Source organism: Embiotoca jacksoni, unplaced genomic scaffold (genome assembly GCF_022577435.1).
Source record: "Embiotoca jacksoni isolate LCO1_2020_lvr unplaced genomic scaffold, fEmbJac1.0.p SCAF_48, whole genome shotgun sequence".
Classification (NCBI taxonomy): domain Eukaryota; kingdom Metazoa; phylum Chordata; class Actinopteri; family Embiotocidae; genus Embiotoca; species Embiotoca jacksoni.
The window spans coordinates 772,456-788,417 of NW_027185401.1; the positions used below are offsets into that span (position 1 = coordinate 772,456).

The 15,962-nt window shown below is 43.1% G+C and overlaps 1 protein-coding gene across 1 annotated transcript; it reads left to right on the forward strand.

Moving 5' to 3' along the window:
* Nucleotides 1–1,312: 1,312 nt before the first annotated feature.
* Nucleotides 1,313–15,078, forward strand: marchf11 (membrane-associated ring finger (C3HC4) 11). The gene is made up of 4 exons (XM_069170198.1): nt 1,313–2,101; nt 6,825–6,980; nt 12,375–12,567; nt 13,341–15,078. The coding sequence occupies exons 1-4, from the start codon at nt 1,688–1,690 to the stop codon at nt 13,661–13,663; spliced, it is 1,086 nt and encodes a 361-aa protein (XP_069026299.1). The 5' UTR covers nt 1,313–1,687; the 3' UTR covers nt 13,664–15,078.
* The last annotated feature ends 884 nt before the right edge of the window (nt 15,079–15,962 follow it).

Sequence of the window (15,962 nt, forward strand, 5' to 3'; positions counted from 1 at the left end):
ATTGCTGAATAACTTCATAATGTAAAATAATAATATTTGGATGCAGCTTTTTAAAATCAAAGATCGGCTGTTTCTCTCCATTTTGTATCATTATAAGCTTAATACCTTCAATTTTACCCTTTAATTTTTTTTTTTTTTTTTTAATTTTTATTACCATTTTCTTTGCCATTTGTCTTAACCATGAAGTCAATCCAAAAAGTAAAATTGCTTCCAAACCCCATTTAGAAACCCAGCGATGTAAGCCCCCGGCGGCACAGCCAGCCTTGCCGGATCAACATCCAGTAAGAAATGACTTTGTTTTGGTCGCCTGCAGACGAATATTTCTCGATTTGAAGGACTCTTCTTTGCTGATGATGACCAACGCAGCTTTCTTCAAAACTACCAAGTTCCTGTTGTCGTCGGAGGAGATAGAGAGTAAAGAAAAACTATGTCCAGATCCATTTTCGTCACTTTAACAATGTCTTCCCAAAAAGACAATTTTCCATTAAAATCGGAGACCCCCCTCCCCGAAGCCTCCTTCGGTCCCTGTGGAACCACCAGAGAGACTTTCTCACCCTGAAACACCATCAGGAGTATCCTAAGGGCCACAAAAAAGAAACACTCAGGCCCCCACCAGGACTCCCTGATGATTACCAAATCTTTTTTTATTGGACTATATTTAAATAAGGCTTCGTTTGACCTTCAGAGAAACCAGGCTTATGAGAGGTTTGTAGCTCAATCATTTATGGGCTGAGGGAAGCTCTTTTAAAATTCAGACAGGATGAAGCCACCACCCCTTGATAACGATGCTATCAGCAACCCAGCAGGTTGACCCCCTTTAGCACGGGGAGGGAGCTGCGGGTCGCCACATCTCACCACATAAACTACTCCCTGTGGCAGGCAGGCAGGAGGACGCACGGACCGACCGACCGACCGACCGACCGGCCGACCGGGGCTTGCTGAGTAGGATGCAGCTCATCTCTCTCTCTCCGTGTCTGCATGCGTGGGTCTGGAAACTTATCTCCTCCATCATATTAATGGGATGATAATGTGATTGATTGGTCACCCCCCCCCCCCCCACACACACACACACACACGGGGAAATTATCTTTTCTGCTTCCTGACTCAGCAGAGAACTTGCAACGGACTTGTTTTTTTGTATTTTGCTCAAGAGCCCCTCAGCAGGGTGATACCGGGTTGTCCCGTGCACAGGATTTGGTACCCTGCCACTGCTGTGTTGCCATCGGCTTCCTCGACGGGGACTAAAAGAGGCGGTGGAGGAGGAGGAAGGGAAGGGAAGGGGGAAAAGGGGAGGTGGGGGGGGGGGATTTAGGCGCTTCAGCACCGGCTGCGAGTCCCCGGTGCGATGCGTGGAGGCTGCTTGGAAATGCTCCCCGGGTCTCCGGAGCGCATGAGGCGGATCCAGCCCACCGACGGTCCGCAGCACCGGGGGGCTTCCGGCCGCTGATCTGCAGACTGGCGCCGGGGCTGCCGCGCTTGTAGGGTTCGGCTTACAGGAGCGCACGGCTCGGTTTCGGAGGCGGATTCGCCGACAGCATCCGTGATCCCGGAGCACCGAAAGGCTGCATCACCCCCCCACTCCCCTCCACGCCCCCCCGAGTCGCAGTCGTCGGTGGTGAATACGAGAGCGAGCGCGTTTTGGGTTGAACATCTATGCAATTTTTATTTGGACTCTTTTCATTTTATTATGAGCACAGAGGAGGGAGAGGCGGGTCCAGCTCGTGGGGAGGCGAGGGAGGGCACAACCAGCACCCACCGCCGCCACACCTGGGAGGAAGGCGAACCGCGCGGCTCCCAAGGACGTCCGCACCCCGACGATGAGGACGAGGCACGGCAAGGAGAGGAGGAGGAGGAGGAGGGGGGAGAAGAAGAAGAGGAGAAGAAGGAGGCAGAGGGCTGCCGGGAGGGCCGGAGCTGCAGTGATGCGTGTGGAGGCAACGTAGAAAAAATCAGCGAGGAGAACAACGAGGGGAATTTCTCCGTTGAGGACGGGGAGGTCGGGGGCACATCCTGCAAGGCGCAGGCGATGCACTCAAACTGCAGCAGCGAGAACTGCATCCCCACTCCCAGCTGCCGGATCTGCTTCCAAGGCGCAGAGCAGGTACGTGGGCCACTGACCTTTTCCTGACACCAGTGTGTGTGTGTGTGTGTGTGTGTGTGTGTGTGCGCGCGCGCGCGCGTGCGTGCGCAGGACTTTGATATCAGATCTGTCTCTGGTCAACTCATTGAAAAAGTCCTGGTTTTTTTTGTGAATGGTGAAAGTTGAATTAAAGGTGAGGACACGGAAACTGATCGGCTGACAGCAGCTACTTGTCTCGTGTATAAAAAAAAAAAAGAAAAGAAAAGAGGTGCACCTGCTGAGTGGAGGCTTCACCTGATTACACGGATTTCAGTTGTGAAACGAGCCAATCAGAAGCAAGACGCGAAAGTTGTATTGACTGGCAGCTTACAGGGCGCTGTCCATGGTGCTGAAGTCACCTCTTCAGAGAGCTCTATAGGACTTCGACTTATAGGACTTATTCTTTCAAGCAGACTTACTGGAGGTAACACATCAGTATTAAAACACAATACCATAATATACTGTATAATGTCTGTAACACTAAAGCAATACTGCACAAGCAGCACTTTCTTTCAACAATATTTTATAATAATTCAAAGTCTTACCAAAGAAAAAGTGTAATGCTACGTTTTAAGTGTTTCTTAACACTGTTGTAGAGCTGCTTTTTACTTAAATTAATTATCTAAACTCTCCCTTTAGCTATTGGGAGTTAGTACTGAAGACAACATTTTGAAATTCTGAAACCATTTCTAAATATAACGCAGTGTCTTGTTTCTGTAAAAAACTGAAACCACACTGATCCAACCACACGCCACTTCCGCCATCGTCGTAGCACCGGCGCACGGATGGATACAGGATAACCAACCGCGACTAATGTTTGTGGTGTTCCCAATAAGTTGCCAATATTTGGGTATTTACCAAAATAAACCCGCTGACGGTTATCTGGAACCCTGTGGAGGGTCTCTGGAGGCCCTCAAAAACTCTTCGCAAAAAAATAAACCACAAAGAAAAAAATGATGATTCATTGTGGAACATGATTCAACACACGATATCTCCCATGAAAAACTTCACACAGCTAAAATGTCACTTCAGCACCACGGACAGAGCTTTTTAAAGCTCAGTTGACCCCATTAGTCGACATAGACGGATGAAATATTTCTTCATGGGCTGCGTTTCTCTCCACTTTCATTAAATATATATATAAATAGAGAGAACAACTTACTTTCAATGAAGGAAGGCTGAATTTGACTGTAATTTATGTAAAAACAACAACCAACAAGCATTTATCTTAAATGCAACTTCACTGGTTTATGATTTTTTTTTTTTTTATATTTAGTAAATTATGTCTTTTCAGATAGATATGTATACGGCCAACAAGCTTCGGTCCGTTTAGTTTATTCAATTTATTTATAGCAGGGACCTTGTACAAAATAGATTAATCCCAAAGAGAGGAAAGACGCCTTGTGCCAGATTTAGCAGCGGGCTAATTTCCATCTGCGGTCGGTGGACGGGTGAGAGGAGGCAAACACAACGCAGAGCAAAAACCTACTATTTCTACTGGCACACGCAACAAAGACAAACTCCACAGGAATAAACAGAAAAACCAAAGATTACAGTTCAACTTACTGTTTTTCCGCCTTTTTAGTCGAATACAAATAGATGTCACGTGTCCGTTATTCATAAAAACACAACTTTTAGTTTAAGGGTAGTTTGCAGCGTCACCGACGGGTACATCAATGAACTTTTAAGGTGTAAAATGACTCAAATATTTACTTTCTATCACACTGATCTTAAAGTATCATGAAAGAAAACTCCGTTCCAAAACATCTTTGTACAACGAGATCCTGAGAACAGCTTCTTCAACACACAGTAAAGAGGTCGAGGTTCAGAGGTCAAAATGCCGTTATTCTAACTCAGGAATAATTATGATAAAGTAACATAAAAAAGTCAAATCAATACTTTCCAAAGTGCAGAAAAGGTGTTTTATTGTTCTACAGGAGCTCAAATCTTGAAGCGTTTTTTCACTGCTGGCGACACTGAGAGCATTTTTCTGTTTTTGACAGCAGTTTTCAGCTCTTTGGAAATAAACATAAATTTATCCTCCCAGGAGACACGTGGGTGTCGATGATCAGTAATGCAACCAAAAAAGCCATTGCTGCTCATTCATTCCAGTGCTTAGTCATGTGTTTGTACGTTCACTGACGAGTTAAAGGAGCTGCGAGCTGCTCTGAAAATGTTAATATACCCTCTTTTTTTTTTCTTTTTTTTTAAAGAAATGTGTTCAAACCTAAATCCAAAGCATCCGAGGCTGATTTAAGGACAAGAGAAAGCCAGGAAATGGACACGAAAACACACTCCAAGTTCTTTTTTAAAACGTGTTGACGCCATATATTAGGTTTTACGGTAGCACTGAGAAGTTGGTTTAAAAACTCAAATTGGTGTTTTATCCCAAAAAATTAACAAACCAAAAAATGCATAAGTTTATGAGCGCAGCATCTTTCAAACGAGAAAATTAAATGTGCTTTAAATAAAGTGAAGAAATGCACTTAAAGCAATAAAAGCAAACGACACAATAAAAACAGTGGCACTGATTGACAGCGTTATTTTGAGGGCAGGAGCAGCACGTCGCTCACGAAGTGCTAGAATACTTGTGAAATGTGTTGCGTCATCACAAAATCGGCGCTTATCTCGATATCAATTCGAGTCGAGGTCTCGTCAAAGACGACGAAGGTAAAACTGTTCATCATATTGAGAGGACTCGTCATCCGTTTCCTGCGTCACGAACATTCGTCCCGGAGTCTTAAACTGTCCGCAGGTCCTCCCGGAGGTGGACGGACAGATGTGGACCTGCGGGGGACGAACGGACTCTGAAATCTGACACTCCGCAGCCTCGTTTTTTTTTTTTTTTTATTCGTTTTTTTTAGGGCTCGTGATGGCGAGTCGTCCCTGCTGCCGGAGCTTAAAGGCAGGAGAGAAGGAGAGAGGAGTCGGGGCGGTAAACGTCTAAGTGAATATCCTGTCTACCAGAGCTAATCTAATCTCTCTGCCTCCGGGTCCAGGCTCGTATTTGATTCTGATACGAGGCTGCAGGCGGGGCGAGCTCACCCAGTTATCAAGACCACTGTAAAACTGAAATTAGATACTTTTGAATATTCATTTCTGAACATATAAACAGTAAAAATGGTATTAAACACGAGGAAAAAGAGGCTAAATCACCAGTCAGTGGAGGGTTTTTTTCAATAATTTTTAGACGCCGTTGCTGTTTGATTTACAAAACCGAGGAAGGAGATAATTATAGTTGATCTTGTCTCAGAAAAGTCGACCAAACAATTTCTACTCGAAGTTCAGTTTCCCGCTTTTCCCGCAGCTTTCAGTCCCATCTGAGCTCTTCTGTCATTCCGAGCACGTCGAGGGCCTCTTTGTCGGTTTGTTTGAAGTTTGAGCTCGATGGTTTGTTCAAACATCTGTCGACGGCTGCTGTTGACGTTGAAACCCCGGCGAGATGAGCTCAAGGCTCACTCGCTGGATTATCCAGGAGCTCCGGGATAATCCAGTGAGTGAGACGTAGACGTATTATAGTTATATTTCATGCATAAGTTGAAGCCTCGTTGACCTTGTCGTAGACTCCTGAATTCACTGGCCGTTTGTACCGAATGCCCCTTTACAGAAGTCGGAGATGTATTAAAATTGCCCTTGATGTTTTGTTTTTTATCAAACACTACTTCAGTGGATACTAGCCGACGGTTCATTCGGGCGAAAGCCTCCGAGGTCCTTTTTTAAACCCGCAAGGTTAATATGACACGATGAAAAACGAGTTCTCTGACCGCTGACCTTAATATACTATTAATATGCCACTCACGGCCCGGCCAGGCGGGTCAAAGCTGCAGTAATGGCTGCTTGAGGAATGCCTCGAGGAAGAAGAAGAAGAAAAAAACAACATCAGAACAAATAGATTCGGCTGTAATGATTAATGTCCTGCTGCTTCCTGCCGTTAAAATATCCGCGAGTGGTTCCAGTGTTGAGAAATGATCATCGATCTGAGCGATGCCTGCGCGAGGCCCTCTTGGTGAACAAGCCTTGCGTTTTGTTTGATGCATGGCCTGCTGGGAGAAAAAAGGCCAAAACGAAAGGCGACCGCAAACACGATGATGGGAAAGTTTGACACGGAGACCTTGAAAAATGGAGGTGAGATTAATATTGGATAGATGGCTCCAGTATTGAGCCCAAAAAGCAGATCGTTCCTCTCAAAATCCTGACGAAAATACAATTTTAAGTGTTTAATCCGTCACTGGTTCTACAGGAAGTGGTAAAAATAATAGAAACGCTGGACGAGATGTGAATATTAATCAGCTCGCTCCCAGTTTTTTGTTTCGCCGCTTCCTCATTTTTGTTGTTAAGAGTTTGTAGAAGTACAAAGATGGAGTGAAGCTAAAATGCAGAGAAAGGTTGGAGACCGCTGCTGTTCTGTCATTTCATTTAAATATTTTCTGTATTTTTACATTAATAAACGGAAAAGTCGGAATAAAATACCAAAAATTCAGAGGTGGGTTTTTGGATCCCGATTCCAGCGTTCGCGATTCGATTCTGTCGGAAGAGAAGTTTGTTTCCGAGTCGATATGTATTTCCTGACACTTCAACCTGAACCTAACTTCAACTCGAGCTAGAAGTTTTTTCTTTTTCCTTTTCAGTCATTTTATCCCCTCAAATGAATCTCTGTTCATACTTAACCCCCCCCCCCCCCCCCCCCTTTCCTTTCCGTTTCCAGGGCGACCTGTTGAACCCGTGCCGGTGCGACGGCTCGGTGCGTTACACCCACCAGCACTGCCTGCTGAAGTGGATCAGCGAGCGCGGCTGCTGGACCTGCGAGCTCTGCTGCTACCGCTTCCAGGTCATCGCCATCAACATGAAGAGACCCTGGCAGGTAACGACGGCGTCGAGGTTGTTCCGGCGGTGTTCGGATCGAATACAGCAGAGGTTTTAAACCCGATGACTCGGATATGACCGTGAAACAAGTATGACATCGTAGAAAGCTTTGAAGAATATCAATATGTGACCGGGTAATTGACCTCCGTTTGTACAGACTCGTCAGGCCTTTTTTTTTCTTCTGTGTCACGTGACCTCTGCGTCCTCCAAACTGATACTCACTAGCACGCGTAGACCTCGCTAACACCAACCACGTTATTATTTTCTGGTTGCGTAGCCCATTTCGGAACTGAACTCTACAAATACGTCTCGTCCGTATAGGCGGGCGTCTAGAAGCCACTAGCGGCTAACAGTTTAGCGAGGTAGCAGCTAGACGATGCGCTCGCGTCAGTCAGACAAACGAATAAAAAACGGGTCCCGTCCAGAGTCTCGTGAAAATGACAAAATAAATTGTGAAATGCAGGTTTCAGCTAAAAGATGCCATCACGTTTTCTCTTTAAAATGTATTTTTCTCCGTTTTCTGGTGATCCTCGAAACAACGACTGGTTTTTTTTGGAGATTGTTTGAGGGCCCGTGCGCTCGTCTGCCAGATGATGGTGGAGGAAAAGCGACATCTGGACGTGCACGCGTTTTAATTGACAACCAACGCTGTTTGCAGATTTGAACGAAAAATTGATCTGTAACCAAACTGCAGCCACTTCTTTTCTCTTTTTTTTTCTTTTTCAGTGATAAAACCGTTGAAGTTACAGTTGTTGTTTTTTTTTTTTTACAGTCGCTGATGTATCGACCCAGCGGTTAGATTTATGCTCAGAAAATATTCACAGCTTGTCCGTTGGAGAAAAGCAGCTGCACTGGCAAACTGACAACAACAAACCCACCTGTGTCTGCCAGAGCTGTTCTTCCCTTAAAACTCAGTTTCAAAACCCAAATGTGGAAAGTGTACTTCTTTGTTACACACCTTTAAATAGAGCTTATTGGTTTTTTTTTCCCACGAATGACTCGCCACTCGTAAGATTTAGAAAGAGTTGGACGAATCTGCTGATTAGGATGTAAACCCAGCAGAAACAGAGCTGCTCTGGTGTCCAGGATATAAACTTTAAGTTCATTTTATCAGCATGACAAAGCAGACCGACGAGCTCAATCTGAGCCGGGGAAAAAAAAAAATACTGCTGTGCATTCGTTTGTCGCTCCAGGAAGTCGTGATTTACTGACGCACATTCGAGCAATCTCCAGGATTTTTTTGCACGAGATTGCAATTTTGCCAAAATTCCCAGGATTTTTCCTGCAGAGAAGTGACACTTTCAAAACAAAAGTCACTTTCTCTGCGGTGAAAAAAATGGAAGTGACAGACAGCTGTAACCTCACTGCACCGCAGGCCTGTCAATCAAACAGACACGCCCCTCCCCCAAAAAAACTTGACTTATTGAAGCTTATTGTCTAATTAATGATGCATTATTTTCAGATCGATCTCCAGAAAACTGATAAGACAAAGTGACAAAATTTATTGACTTAAAATTTTATGAGAAGTTAAATGGGAGTCTATGGAGGCTTTTCGGAGACGACCTCTGGTGGCACTCGGTAGTATTGCAGTTTAAAACACTTCCGCATCGGCGTCATTTTTCAGAGCCGGAAGCTACGAACACTTTTATAAACGGTCTTTGTGACAGATACAATCAGGTTGCATTGTGGGAAGTGTGGGATCCAGTGTTGTCACATTATAGACTTTACATCAGGATGTATTTTCCTCTGCTGCTCTAATTTTTCTGTTTTAAAATGTGTTTTTTTTTGCCTTTATGAAAGTGCAGCACTGAACCATGAAGCCGTTTCGCTCAACTAGAACAAAAAAAAAAGCTCAAAATAAGGTAGCGCAGAGTTTATTTTCAAGAAAACACAGAAGCAACGATGGTCGTAGCGTCGACTCGTCAACCCGCACGAGCGCTTTTACGTTTCCTCTTCGCCGTCTGTTTCGGAGCGTCAGGATTTCCTTCAGACCTTCTTTTCCCTCCGAAGAGACTCCAGAGGGGCTTAAAATATCCGTTCCTTTCACCGAGGAACGTTTTCATATCTGCTTGCTGCAGATGGGAGTTGAGTCACCGGCAGACTGAGCAAACACACAGCCGAGGCTCCGAGCACGGCTTTAGTTCCCGTCTGCAAAGTCCGCCTTAAAAAAAAAAAATAAAAAATCAAAATAAAAAAAAGTCTGCAACCGCATTCGTCGTCAACAAATCTTCCGTCTGCGAGTTGTTGATTCTGCCGCTTCCTATTCGGTCTCGCTATTGTCGGCTCTGACGCACGGACTCTCTCCTCCGCTCGTCCTCCTCTCTGACGTTCCTCATGGCCTCCCTCCACTTCTCCTTGGCCTCCTTCATCTCTTTTTCGGGGACGTTGCCGCGGCTGCAGCACGTTTTCAGAGTGGCCTGAAACTGCCCGGTCATGAGTTTGTATTGCCGCCTTCTGATGTGACGCGCCCGGCGGCGGCTGATGCGGTTTTTCAGCCAGCCGAGGGTCCCGCTGACCCGGCGGGACGCCGGCTGTGGAAGAACAGAAGGGAGACGGGAAAATGTTTTTTAACATCTTAGACCTTCTTCGCATTGACGGATTTTCTTTCGTCGTCTTTGTGACTCGTGTTTTTTAGGTTTTTTTCGTACCTTTTGCGTCGTGATGCTGTTCAGAAATTTGCTCCAGCCGATCGACAGTCTGCCTTTCAGGGTTTGCGCCTCCACAGGGACATAAAATAAAAGATATAATCACACAAATTTCACATTAATCACATAAAAAATTTTTAAAAAAATCTGGATTTAAAAATTAGGACTTTAGGAGACTGTCCCACATTTGATTTAAGGAAGCGACAAACAGAAACATGATTTTAAAACAACTCACATTTGGAGCAAACTTGAACTGCTTTAACATTTAAAATGTAAAAACAGATTTTTATTTTTTTAAAATGAAGCATTACAGCGGTAACATTGATAAAAGAAACCTCATGTAATGCACTTTGAGCTGCATCACTTGTATAAAAGGTCTAATACAAATAAAATGTATAATTATGATCATTTTAAGTAAAAGGACCTGTACACTTCTTCCACCGCTGTGATCTTTGATTTCTAGTGAGACATTTTGTTGCAGCCATAATGTAGTTTTTGGTTTGTTTCATGTTCATTATAATACACGGGTGAATATATAGACATGCAGTTTGTGTGTTTGAACACTAGGTGGAGCGTTAGAGCAGGAAATGCATTTAGGTGAGCTTCAGGTGACATAATCAAACCTGAAACCACGTGAGAAGTTTACAAATAATCAGTTAACAACTAGACATCTGAAATATTTCACTCCCAACTAACACACGAGCTGTTTTTGTATGACGTCAGAAGACTTGGTAAACTACTGGCTTGTCAACAATATGTTGAATTTGAAAAGCTTGTTATGATGTTATTTGTGTCAAATCTTCATTTAAAAAGTAACTAAAGCTGTTTAGATAAACGAGGTGGAGCAGAAATGAAATGTAGTAAAAAGCGAAAGTACCTCGAGGTTGTACTCAAGTACTTGAGTACATGTAATTGGATACTTCTACTTGTTTTGCCGCACGTGCAGCATTTGTGAATTAAAATAAACAAAGCGGTTAAATGAATTGACTTTTGTTAGTTTACCATCTGCCTGAAGGATGCCTTGTCTGTGCGCACGCGCTCTCTCCAACCCGTGAATGACAGGGGCATGATGATGATGATGATGATGAGCGCGGTGAGGAAGCGTCTCCGCTGTTTTGGCAAGCGTGGAAAGAAGGAAGTTATTTTTGAGGTTGTTAGCTTTGGTGGCTCTTCGCTCGGCGTCACGTGCACTGTTGATGTCGGACAGCGGTTCGATTCCGTTCTTGTGTTACGTCACAGCGGTCTGTGTTACGTCACAGCGGTCTGTGTCGCCGTCAGCTGAGTCTATTAAGCTCTCACGTGCTGCTACTGCGGTTTTTGTGAGCTCCGCTTGATCGTGATCGATCACAAATATTGATTTTTTTTGTTTTTTTACGGACTTTTAAATAAACACGATGATAACTTCGAATCTTGACCGGTTGTTTTCAAATATTAAAAAAAGGAGCTTATATATATATATATATATATACTTAAATCGATTTTTGCAATCTGTACATATTTCATAAAACCACTTAAATACATTGTTTGAGTAGCTGACACATTAAAGTTTGTAACCTGGCAAAATTGGCTTTTGCAGTGTAAATGATTTTTGATTTCCTGGGAAAATTATTTGATAATATATAATATGTACTGATGCTGCCTGGTTGTAACATGACTTAAAATATACATAATTGATCAATCAAATACTCGAAAATGAAAGACATTACACCTATCATTTACGTTGTAGTGACCGTTTGACAAAATCATATATATATATATAATTAGGCCTATATTTCTGACCAAATACCTTGATATCAATATTGCAACGATATTGTAGGGATGAAAAAATATTGACGCAATGAGATCAAGTGTGTTTCTACTGACTATTATTATTATTATTATTATTATTATTATTATTATTATGCAACAGATGTCAAGGTGTCACGACCGTCCCTGGTCAAAATGATTATTTATCTATTTATTATCAGATGGAAGACTTGTATTTCCCCCCTAAAATTGAACCTTACATATTTGTCATCATTAGAAAACGTGTCTGTCTCCACCAGAAATCAGGGTTTCACATGTTTTGTTGGTACAACACGTGGCGACCGCAGGCAGATCGTATACAATATAATAATAATAATAATAATAATAGCCTTTGTGCAATTCATTTAATGGACAACAGAGGAAATGCACATCAGTGTTCTTAAACCGGTCGTAAATGTACTAATGTGTGCACATTAATGTGGATGCATTACAAAAATATGTTTGCCGAGGCGACGATAAATATTAAGTCAATATTTTGAAAATCTATGTCGACCACTCATCCTATGTTGTAGACGTTGTTCATAATGCATAAGATGTAACGCGAGTCCTTTCATTCATATGTTCTTAAGGTGAATTATGAGCTGAGGTTGGATATTAAAATGTCTTTAACGTCGTTAAATGTAGTTGTTCAGGGATCGGTGATATTTTTCTTTTTTGTTGACATCTTCAGTTCAACTGTCTGAAAGTCGAGTTCGAAATCTTAAATCATGAAAACCTTGAAATTCGCTTCGCGTTCACGGTTCTCCGGTACGAAAAGATGACGTCACGTAAACACGCGGGCTTTTTCTAATACTTTTTTTTTTTTCTTTCCAATAACTCCTCCGTGAAGATTCAGATTTTTCTCCTTAAATGACGGATGAAAAAAAATAAATAAAATAAAAAAGGCTTCTTGTTTGTTTGTTTTTTTTCACGCCTGTCCTCTGTCCTCTCGACGCGTGCAGTGGCAGTCCATCACCATCACCCTGGTGGAGAAGGTGCAGATCATCGCCGTGTTCCTGGGCTCGCTCTTCCTGGTGGCCAGCATCTCCTGGCTGCTGTGGTCGGCGCTCAGCCCGCAGGCCGTCTGGCAGCGCCACGACGTCCTCTTCCAGATCTGCTACGGCATGTACGGCTTCATGGACCTGGTCTGCGTAGGTGAGCGTGTGCGTGTGCGTGTGCGTGTGCGTGTGCGTGTGCGAACGCAGCTGCAGCACTAGAGACGAGCATCCTTTTTTTTTTTTTTGTCGAGTCAAGGAGTAACAGAAAAGATACTTTCATTTTAATACGAAATCACAAAATGTCACCGTGACGGAGAAGATACGACTTTATAAGGTCGGATGAGACTTTATTAATCCCACGGTGGGGAAATGTAGTCGTCACAGCAGCGTAGAAACACAGTTGGGGAAAAAAGAAAAAAGAAAAAAGGTGCACCTGATGAGAAAAAAATTACAAATACGTATACAATAGAAATAAAATGGATAAAAATATATATATATTTTTTTTTTAAAGTAAGACCAATGACTAAATACACAAACCACACACGAAAAATGTATAAATACAATTTGGGATTAAAAAACAACAGTGTCAGGTGCCATGACGTACGGTGCTACATTATTACAGGCTGGTGTTGAACAGCCAATCAGAATCGGCTTTTTATTGGTCAGGTATTTTTACACATACAAGTACATTTTTAACTTTTTCTCTCAATTTACAAACGCAGAAACTGACATAAATAGACGTGCAAAGCATAAATAGATATATTTACAGCTAAAATTAAAAAAAAACATGTATACAAACACCTAAACAATGGTGAAACTGAGTATATAATGAGATAAGACTTGGAGACCAAGAAGGCGAAGCTAGTCCTGACTGGTGGACTCGAGAGGACGAACATTTTCCATTCACGTTGTGCTTTGTCTGTGCAACAGGCCTGATTGTCCACGAGGGGGCGGCGGTGTACAACGTCTTCATGCGCTGGCGGGCCGTGAACCTCCACTGGGACGTCCAGAGCTACGACAAGGCCAAGGACATGGAGGAGACGAGCGCGGGCCGCTCCTCGCTGGCCCCCAGGACGCTTTGGTTGCCCCTGGCCACGTTGGGGCCGAGCGGGCCGCTGCACGCCACCCAGCTGGGGTCCCGGCCGTGGGCCTGCCTCTGCCTGGCGCCCTTCTGCCCCGGCCTGGTGCCCCGGAGCAACCTCGGCCAGGACGGTGACTCGGGAGAGGTCGTGATCCGCGTGACGTCGGTGTGAATGGTATTTACGCCAGGGACCAAAAAGAAAAGAAAAAGAAAAACGTCGGATGGGGGTGACGCACGCTGGTGAGCGACGTTGGGGGGAGGGGGGGAGTTTATACCCTTTGTTTTGCAGATTTTCCTCTTACTAATTGTTTTTCTAATGAGTTTGAATTGTTTCCTCTCTCTGGGGCCGGTCCTCAAGCCTTTCTCGACACTTAAGTAGCTCACGTGTTGCGTTGGTGCCTTTTTTTTATGTGTCTCTCTCTCAGAAATAACATTTCAGTTCATTTGGTGGTGCAGACGGATCGAACCATCTTTTTCTTTTCTTTTTTTTTTCTCACATTATTGCGCAACAGTCCCGTCATGTGTCGTAAAAGGACGGGAAAAGATTTATGTGTGTGTGTGTGTGTGTGTGTGTGTGTGTGTGTGTGTGTGTGTGTGTGTGTGTGTGTGTGTGTGTGTGTGACTGCTGTTGCATGGTCGAACCGGCACGATATCATTAAAATTGAACTTTGATTACGAAGAACGATTCGAGACCGTACTTTGATTCAAACCGTTAAAAGGTGGCGAGGGTGACGGTTCCTTTGCAGCTGGAGGTGTCGTGTTAAAAAGTTGGTGGTCTGCGGGGGGAAATGTTTTTTTGGACTACAGGGACTTTCTTCTTTTTTTTTTCTTTGGACAAAATGCCATAGTATGACTTTTTTTTTTTACTGGCCAACATTGGCAGGAAGAGTAGTGTTGCCGCCGTTTCAGGCTCTATTAAAACATCCAGTACAGGGTCATGAACAACCCCCCAAACAGAAACGCTGTAAAACTAAAAGAAATGGACATTTCGTCTAATTATTAGACATGCTGTTGTATGCCAGATATCTGCACTGCACTTAAAAGTCTTCTTTGCTGTTCAAATACAACAAAAACAAACGTCAAATTGAAAGTGTGAAAACGCCTCCAGGTTCAGCCGTCCTCGTCACTCTTAGCTTTACTCCGTCACGGCACTGATTCCATTGTATGGATTTTTTTTTCCTCCGAAACTGCTGAAGTTTTTTATAGCTTTGTAACTTTACAACAAATATATCGTTGTTTTTTTTTAGAAGACAGTATCTTTTCATGCTAGCATTTGACGGACAAGGACACGGGATTTACATGGATTGAAAATGAGCACAAAAACAACTGATGTCAGAAAGATATTGAGGTTTTAGTTTGCAGCAAAAAAAAAAAAAAAAATGGACAGTTTTAAAAAAAAAGAAAAAGAAATGTCATTGTTACATGTTGTGTTTTCAGCGCTGTTATAAGCTGACGAGTGTTTGCTGCCACATAGGATTGATTCTCAGATGGTTTGTGCCGGTATAAATACAACTATTGAGAAATCGTGTTTTTCCTGTCCGTATACCATTCTGTTGAGCTTCCGGAGCCCTGTGGTGTTTGGGGTTTGTGGGGTTTTTTTTTTTTGGGGGGGGGGGGGGGGGGGGGGGGGTTTGGGACTCTCTTCTCGACCTGGGACCTTTGGGGTCGTTTGACTATTTTTTTTTTTTGGTGCCTTATAGGAGGCTGGGTGTCAACATCGCAATGCGCAGCACAGAAATGACTTGAATGTGACTTTTGCTGTTTGCTGTATTTCTATTTCCTTTGAATGTAATATGGATGTAATGTATAAAGAATATTTATATACACAAAGAGCCGTGTGTATGATTGAAGTGAGGTGCGTTCGGTTTCATGGATCTGCTGCTACACGCGAGCTGAGAGATCTCGAGGAGTGACAGCGGCAGACCAGAGGGAGGAAGAGGAAGAGGAAGAGGAAGAGGAAGAGGAAGAATGTCAAGTGTTGGTGCGTCCGACTTTACGCAGTTTGTAAAGTTAATGTCTCTGCTGTTTTAGGTTTAACTTGTGTATTTATATACATAAAACTTGAAGACTTGTGCACTAATTGCGCGTATGTCTTGTGCCTGGAAGGAACGGATCCTATTTATAAGACAATCATCACTGTCAAACGATGATGTCACAGTTTATTTAACATCATCCTTTGTTTGTATCGGTGTTTTTGATGAATATGATAAAAAAAGTTTAAAAAGATTATAAAAAATGTTCTTTATATTTTAGACGACATACTACAGTATGACTTTTTCTTCATATTTTAGTCATACTATAGTATGTCATCTAAAATATGAAGAAAAAGCACATGCCTGTGCTAGTATACCATGTTTTTTTTTTCTATTTTATTTAACGACATACTATAGTATGACGGTTTTTTTCACATTTTGGACGATAAGTTCAACTGCTGTTCACATGGAACCCTTCTCCACTTCGGCCTTCAAAAA